General features: G+C 42.8%; 1 protein-coding gene across 1 annotated transcript; it reads right to left on the bottom strand.

Annotated features, from left to right (window-relative positions):
* Window positions 1–1,909: 1,909 nt before the first annotated feature.
* LOC100827252 (angio-associated migratory cell protein) lies at window positions 1,910–5,179 on the bottom strand. Its single transcript, XM_003563157.4, has 11 exons — window positions 5,024–5,179; window positions 4,879–4,926; window positions 4,476–4,520; window positions 4,206–4,325; window positions 3,757–3,902; window positions 3,475–3,622; window positions 2,970–3,053; window positions 2,750–2,865; window positions 2,429–2,487; window positions 2,227–2,317; window positions 1,910–2,137 (listed from the first exon to the last, which is right to left on the bottom strand). The coding sequence occupies exons 1-11, from the start codon at window positions 5,151–5,153 to the stop codon at window positions 1,910–1,912; spliced, it is 1,215 nt and encodes a 404-aa protein (XP_003563205.2). The 5' UTR covers window positions 5,154–5,179.
* Window positions 5,180–8,441: the final 3,262 nt, after the last annotated feature.

Raw genomic sequence — 8,441 nt, 5'->3', positions numbered from 1 at the left:
GTGTGTCCGAGACGATTTTGCGTGAAGCCTGCTCCGACCATCGGTTCCCCTCGCAACCCGAGGAACAAGCAGGAGGAGGATGATTCGGTTTTATGGTAAAAGTTTGCAGGGTCTGTTCCGCCACAGCCCACGAGATACCTTAAAACAGTTTTAAGGTCTAACTTAAATGAGTTTCACGGTATCGATATATAATGGGTCTGCTAGAGATGCTATAAGCCATTTACTGAGTTTGCAAAAATCATGAAAAATATAAAAAAAATCACCCACTCAGGCATCACATATCATATATCGAGGTAGTAGAGAAGATGATTGGGAATGGAGGCTAGATTCCTCCTTGTGATCGTCACAAAAAATGAAGATTAATTGCTCCTTTTGATTTTCGGAGGATAAAAGAAGAAATCGGGAATGAGCCGACCCAACGATTTTCCTGAGACGGTGACGAGGATTTTGTGCTAAATCATGTCCAATTTTAGCAATATTTGCAGTTTAGCAACGCGTGTTTTACCGCTAGCTTGCCACTAAAACATCGTCATAGCGGGACCATTCCAAACTGCTACGTACATCAGCTCTATTGTTAAGATGCTACAACTCTCTATTTAAAACTTTGATTCATACTGTGTAGTACTGACCGCTCAAAGATGACAGCCAAGGGGACGACCAAGGCGGCGCCGAGGAGGGCGAAGACGAAGAGGCCGGTGTCGACGACGACCTTGGTGAGCAGCATCTGCCCCGTCGTGAACAGCTCGATCAGCACCATGCAAATGGCCGGCCCCCACTCCGACTTGAACGTCGCCGCCATCGAGCGAGATCTCCCTTGGAAGTATTCCTTCCCTTCCGGCTTCCGCCTGGATCAAGAAACAATTGGAAAGAATCTCGTTCGTTGGCAACGCAACGGCCGATTGTTCATGCTAGATTCACGCTCTGGAGTTTGGACTGATTCCTTGTTTGCTAGACGCAGGTCTAAAATCTAATGGGCGGCTAGTTTCACAAGAACAAAACAAAGCACTTCACAGGTTCTGACCCCTCGACCATGCACGCTCAAAAAAAAAAAGCAGCTCAAAGAAAAATGTCGACTGGAAACGAACCGCTGGCTCGACCGCTCGAGGCATCGACTGAGAAATATACAAGTTCTCTGTCGACAGAGCACCAGACGGCCCCAATGTTTGGTGTCTACAAGAGGTCTCCGGCATACGTAAGTTTTGGATTACTGACGGTAGATAATAAATCGTTCGGGTAATGCTACCGCAATCGAGAACACGTTAAGAACATGATCCAGCACAAAGTGCGCGAGCAGCTGGAGCGCTTTATGCTTTTCATTTTTCAAGCATATCCAGCAGCCATGTAATCCGCAGCCAGAAAGGGCAGTTCTGCTCCGTGTTCAACGGAACTCCCTCCGACCCATATTACCTTTCGCAAATAAGAATGTATCTAGCGTCTAGGTAATATGGGTTGGAGGGAGTAGTAAACTTATCTTGCTTCCAGCAGAGATACGTGGAATGTGGCGAAATACCAAGCCATTTCAAACATCCCTTATACTTTTCAAAAAACACATATTTCAAAATAAGAAAAAATTCCGAACAAAAAAAATCCGCACGTACATCTGATATTCTATGTGTGCACACAAAGTTTAGTGGTAAACCAATATTTTTAGTGCTTCATGTAAAAAGACAAAAATGTAAACCCTTATTTTAGCACCAAATTTTACCTTTTTTACCTAGTCCACAAGAAAAGTCAGTTTTCCATGAAACAACTTGGTTCACATATAGGTTGTGAAGAAGTTCATGCAACATATTTTTTTGACAATTCAAAATACGTTTTAACTGCATTTTAAATAAATCTCAATGAAACCAATGATGACCACAAGTACATTTCCTGACCATGCAAGCCAATGAAACCAATCTCAATATTTTTACTTGAACATGGATATGTCAAAGACACGAGCAGACTTATCCGAGGAGACCGAGACAATGGAGTTGCCGTCAGTGGAGACGGCCAGCGACTGCACGGCATCACGGTGCCCACTCAGCATGCGAGCCAGCTCCCCAGAGAGGCTGTCCCAGATGTGCACTGTGCCGTCGATGCATCCTGACGCCACATACCTCGACGAACCTATCCACGCCAGGCAAGTGACGCCATCCTGCTTGTCAAACACCACCAACAGCAATAAGTTCACAGCGACATAAAAATACAAGATAACCATAAATGTTAACTGATTTCTACACCCACATCATGCTCGCAAATGGATCGAATTGCTTGGTGAGTGAGGTCCCAGATGATGAGTCTCTGATCAATGCTCCCAGTAGCCACCCAGTTGTACCTGCAGAGAACAGGGTTGAAGCTAGCTAGGTCAATAGGAAGGCCATAAGTATTGTGCAACAGATTTATCATACAGATTCCAACAGTCCAAGAACGTATCACGAAAAAGTACCTCGGTGAGATGCCAATGCACTCGACGGAATTAGTGTGGCCAACTAATGAACCGACAACCTGCAAAATCAACCAACAAAACTTGTTAGACACAAATCAGATCTTACCTTCAGAGTTAGATGCAAAGCCATGGCACATGCTTCTAAAAGTTTAAAAACTACCCAACAGAGTATGCGACTATCCTAAGAAAACAAATCCTGCAGTATCTCAAAAACAAAAACTCTGCAGAAATCACTACAAGCAAAATAAGGTGATCAATAATTTCTTTTTTACATGAACCTTTTTGTTAAAAAAATAGTGCAAAATCACGACATACACCCACCTTGCCTGAGTTTATGCTCACGATGTGCACAGAACTATCCTGAGAGCCACTAACAATTGATTGGGAGTCCCATGTAATAGCTAAACATGTCAGTCCTTGAGTATGATAACCATGATCTGGATCGCGGTAAAACGGTCAGATAATAACATTCAGGTTAACAGAGAACACAGAGAAACAACCATATGAATATATGGTAATTGCAACATAGACAATAATTTACCTCGAACAACATGTCTGCAGTGTGCACTATTAAAGTCCCATATCCTCAGTGTTGCATCATCTGATCCGGTACAAATAAGCTTACCTTCAAAAGGAAACATGTGAATTAGCTAAAAAAGGGTAGGCTACATCGGGGATCTGAACATCAAGTAAAATGGTGAAAACGGATCTAAGATGTTAAACCATCATAGAAGTCATTATGTTAATTACATTTATGATCAACTTCTAGTTTCACTGAGATTAACTTATAACATAAGTTAGTAGCAGAAAAATTAAATACACCATGATCCATAAGTTCCTCTGAAATCTGAACAAATATGAAGAAGCTGTGTTGATAGCTAAAAACAGATTGTGACATAAGGTGAAAATTTTCATGCAAGACGTTCCAAAAAACAGGACCCAATAAAGTCCAGACTGGGGTGATATATTTTGTACCATACTAAGAGGCAGGTTCATAACGTTAACATATATCAAATTAAATAGCATTAGAGAAAATTACTCAGTACCATCAGGTGTAAAATCACCACATGTCACTGTGTTACTGTGGCCAGAAAATGTATTCACAAAGGCATTTAGGTCAGCATTCCACATCCATATGTTGAAGTCCTCTGATCCAGCAATTATAAGGTTATGTCGCAGATGCCATTTAAGCCACTACGAAACCAGATGCATATAATTAATCATCGAGTACCTAATATATACAGTTTAACAGCAGGAAATGCGGATTTTGCAATTGAAACAGTAAGGAGGCTCAGCTAAACGGATTAAAGTGATCAGCATCATCTCACCTCAAAGCCTGATTCAGAGCCCTCAAGGGTTCCCTGAAGTGTTCGTGTAGATGTATTCCAAACATTTATCCGTCCATCCATACTTCCACAGGCTACTAATTTCCCATCTGAACTGAAAGCCACAGTGCTGACAGTATCTTTATGTCCTGTATCGGCAACAGATATTATATAAGCTTCATAGACAATTCTAGGGATGCATCCGCAAATTAAGGTATAAAAACCGATGCAACAGGAACATAAATATAAAGATTTTCCTAAAAAAACAAAGAAGAAGACTTGCTGCAATATATCAATAATACGTTTGGAGTTATAGCTAAAAGAAATAGAAACAGCACATTTAAGAACTAATAGTAAAAGTGACAAGCATAGGGAAAGTCCCGAGAAACATTTACATACAACAAATCGACTAAGGAATTCCCAATTAGACTAAGAAAATGAGTGAACCATACCAGGCAGCTCTTGAACATCCTCTGCAGATCCAATCCTCCAAAGAAACCCTCTGTCATCTTTACCTCCAGAAACAACAAGTGATGCATCTACAGGACTGCACGCAGCAGCAAATACCTCATCTGTACCCAAAATATGAAGAGCAGCTATTAATATATGTGATTTTCAATGCAAAGGTACTCTGGAAGCGGATGTTACAAGAGTCGACAAAGTGCAAACAATAAATCATAGTCACAAGACATTGTAAGCTAGTTCGTTCAACGAGATCTTGCCTGTATGCCCATGAAATGCATATGCTGAATGATCCTCAACCTCATCTGAAACAACATAAATTAAAGGGCACTTGAATTACTGGCACATTATACTGTCAGGGGGTAAAGAACTTCAGATTGTCTAAAGTGTACTGCATGTAAAATGAACAACCAGATAACGAATAGCATGATGCCAAGGTTTATATTTTTTTTTAAAAGGTAAACCTAGAAGCCTGAACTCAGTTACAAGAAAATTCAGTTTAGAAGGCAAAATATTCAGTCATCACTAGTACAAGACAGTATCTTATTCCGTCAAGATCAGCGCTCTCAAGTAAGAACGGACACAAACATAATAGTTAATCATGTAAGCAGCGCTAGTACAGCTATACTAAAACAGATGACAGATAACAAAAAAGGCACGTACCCATCATGTCTTGGTCCTGCTCGTCATCATCGTCTTGGTCGGGGAGATCTGAGCAAGGAAAAAGTAAGCACGGAGCAAGCGGAACTAAGGAGAGACTAGAAGCTGTTTCTGTGTACGACATGGTACTTGTATAGGTAGTATTGACCTTCCTCGTCCAGGGGTATCTCATTGATGATGTCATCGTCGTCGATGAAGACCTCCTCCCCTTCGGAGCCTTCTCTGGGGACATCGCCTGCAATACTCATGACCGCCGCCGCTGGTGCCGCACGGATCATGGTTGCGGTGAGGTGGGGTAGGCGGTGGCGGGTGGAAGGTGGGCGCGGGGCAAACCCTACCTGGGGGTCGCCCTATGTATTGAAGCGAGCACGAGGGACCGCTCGCAGAGTCACAGTAGGATTCCGCATGGGCCGGCCCAATACATGTAAAAGCTTTCGTTTTTGGCCCAGTAGAATCGTTTTGACGTTATGTTTGATGAATAAATCTTGATAGTCCACACGAAGCGACCACGCGGGATCCGAGGAGTTTTTCCTTCCGATGGTATCGAGGTGATCAAGCTATCCCATTGAGCACAAGGCGACACGAAGACTTCAAGTGTGTGGGCTCTGGCTCCTTCATCCTTAACCGAGCACATGGAGCGGACGACCGAGCCATCGGCGAAACAGTGGATCTTTTCTATGATCGCTTCTTTCGCCCCGCCACGGGGTTTCGTGAAGATCAACGTGGACGCAGCGTTTGCCAAGACTAGTGACAAGGGAGCAATTGCGACTGTTTGCTGGGCTCCTCCACCTGTGTCTACCAAGGTATTGCTGATCCTCCAGTCATGGAAGCGCTGGCGTGTCGCGAGGCACTTTCCCTTGCCTCGGACCTCCATCTCACTAATATTCGTATCTCGTCGGACTGCCTGGAAGTTATTAAAGCCATGAAGAGTGAGTATCTTGGTCGCTTCAGCTCGATCCTGAGAGTTTTGTTCATGTCTCATTCACGCATGAACGACGGACATCGAATTTTGAAGCTCATGGCCTGGCTTGATGCTCCGCGTACCATGATCTAGGACATCATGTCTGGTTCCTTGAGTCACCGGATCACTTTTGTATCCCCATAAACCTTATTCTTCAATAAAGTGGCGCCCTATTTCCCTCAAAAAAAAAATCTAGCAGGTTGTCTAAAAAAAAGGTAAGGTGTTTATTTTCTTTTCGTTTTGCAAAAAAAAGTTCATGAATTTTATAAAGTTCACATATTTTAAATGTGTTCCTTATTTTTTTTAAAGGTTCAGATTTAAAAAATTCATGATTAAATAATGTTTAGTTTTTGAAAATTGCTTATGATTTCAAAAAAGGTTTAGATATAAAACTGTAAAATGGTTCAGATTTAAAATGTTCATTGTTTTTAAATCTTTGATTTTGGAAAATGGTTCATGATTTAAAAATTGACTGTCGTGTGAAAAATATACAGATTAAAAAGGTTCAAATCTTAAAATATGTTCACTGAGTAAAAACAAAAAGTAATAAAAAATCATAAATAAGTAAAACATGAAACTGAAACAAAAAGGAAAAAACAAAAGCAAAAAAGAAAATAAAAAAGAAACATAAAAATAAAAATAAATATTAAATAGAAAAGAAAAAAAATCGACGGAGATGGGCTGGCCTATGCGGGAAATTGATGCACGGTGAGTCATACTAAGACTTGCACTAAGCTAAACATAGCGCTCGCGCTAGCCTGGTCGTTTAACCAATCTAGTCCAATCTAGTGACATGTACGGTCAGTGGCGGAGCCAGAAACAGTCCAAGACCGGTGCTAATCTATATCTATACCTATGTAAAAAATATAAAGCGTTCCACTTTTTTTTCTCCACGTTTTTTCTTAAACGTTGTCCTTTTGCACTTGACCCCCTTTCAAATTTGGAACTCAACCCGCAATCCAAAACAACTCCCCTCCGTGGCCCACTACCTCCTCTCCCCATCCCTTCCTCACCGAGACGCCCCCTCCTCTCCCTTCTCCCAGTTCTCCCTCGCGCCGCCCCTCTCTACCTCATGCACATGTCTAGGGAGGAGCATGTCTCCATTTTTCAAACTCTTGTGCTTATCATAATATCTTGTTGCAAATCTATGTGGTTGTCATCAATCACCAAAAAGGGGGAGACTGAAAGGTCATTTCTCTCTTTTAGTGGTTTTGGTGTAGATGACAACCCGTTTCTGGTTCTAACTAGGTGCTTTGAGTGTATAGGTACATATTATGAAAGCACAATCCTTGTTCGTCGCCCCCCGCCCCCTCGTTGAGCTTGCTCAAGACGATGCTCCTCGTAGCTTTAGCTTTTATCGATTCATAGGATCACCGTATGTTGCGCTTTAATCGGGGCCCCACACTCGCAAAACGGATGGAGTTGCCAAGATGTTTGCCGTCCAACACCTAAGGGTAGATTTCTTGTAACTCGGGTGCCTACGGGAGCAAGGGTGATGCACCTCAATGCGCCGGCAGGAGGCTAACCTACAGCGCGATACGCAAGATAGTAGGACAACGCTCTTTAAACCAGAAGCCCTAGTTCCTTGGGACGGACCCCGTGTGAGGTTCCAGCGACTATTGGCTGAGCTAGGTCGACCCGATCGCCACTAACTCGGTTATCAAATCTTGCAGCGAAAACTAAACATTAAGTCGCCGAAGAGCCGGAAGCAGGGACAAAGGTTGAGGGTAAAAGTAGGGTAAAAGACGATATGTCGATTGTTGATTGTGTGCTTAGTTCAATCAGGCGGCACCTCTCACATATATATGAGGCAGTTGGTCTTCCCGTACAAGTCATGGACTTAGTTCTACGTGTATTACAAGTTGGAACCTTCCTATTCTAGCCTAAACTAGGTAGACTTCCCCTACGGCTTCGTACTGGATCTGGACTTATCTCTGGGCTTCTGGGCGAAACTGCCTTTGATCCTTCCGTGTTGGAGACAAAATCTTCATCCTCTGGAATCTTCCGTCGACTTATCTATGGGCTTCTGGGTTTAGTCGGGTCCTTCATGGGCCTCTGTCCTGTAGCAGTCTTCCAGATGCTTTTCTGTTATTTTTGTTGGGGTTCGATGCTAAAAACAAAAATTTTATAGCTACGCAAACCCGAATGCCCAAGACCTATCTATTAGTAATGCTGTAACGATGAGGGATTCGGTGACATACCCTCGTAGACTGAACGCGGGGATTACGCTCCCGCACAAGCGTTGATGATGAAGAAGCTTGAGCTGCCAGTTTCTAGTGGGTACGACGAGACTATCAATCCAAAGGAGAAGTGGATTTCTCACTATAGCAAGTGGTCAAATTCTGAGGATGATGATGGCTCTCCGTCTCGCACTCTGGTTCACCGTGGAGCATCCAGGGGTGTCCCTCCTAGCTGGGTGAACGCATCTTGGGACGTGTAATTGGGCATATTTGTCCCTTTTTGGAGTTTCAATGCCAAAGGGGTAGAAGTATGCTCCTTAGGGTTGCAGGATTTGCTTGGTATGTCACGAGCTTGCTCTTTCATTTGATCTTTTAGCTTGTGAACTTGTCTTATTTATATCGTTGTTGAACTATGTTTATGTTAT

Source organism: Brachypodium distachyon, chromosome 1, assembly GCF_000005505.3.
Source record: "Brachypodium distachyon strain Bd21 chromosome 1, Brachypodium_distachyon_v3.0, whole genome shotgun sequence".
Lineage (NCBI taxonomy): Eukaryota > Viridiplantae > Streptophyta > Magnoliopsida > Poales > Poaceae > Brachypodium > Brachypodium distachyon.
Note: the sequence above shows the minus strand (reverse complement) of the source record. Positions and strands in the feature narration are given on the sequence as shown.

Excerpts from the sequence above, each read along its gene's own strand:
- LOC100827252 (XM_003563157.4), bottom strand. The coding sequence starts at position 5,153 with ATGATCCGTGCGGCACCAGCGGCGGCGGTCATGAGTATTGCAGGCGAT. Across the intron at positions 4,927-5,023 it reads GATACCCCTGGACGAGGAAG|ATCTCCCCGACCAAGACGAT; the intron begins GTCAATACTACC and ends TTCCTTGCTCAG. Across the intron at positions 3,903-4,205 it reads GGATGTTCAAGAGCTGCCTG|GACATAAAGATACTGTCAGC; the intron begins GTATGGTTCACT and ends TTGCCGATACAG.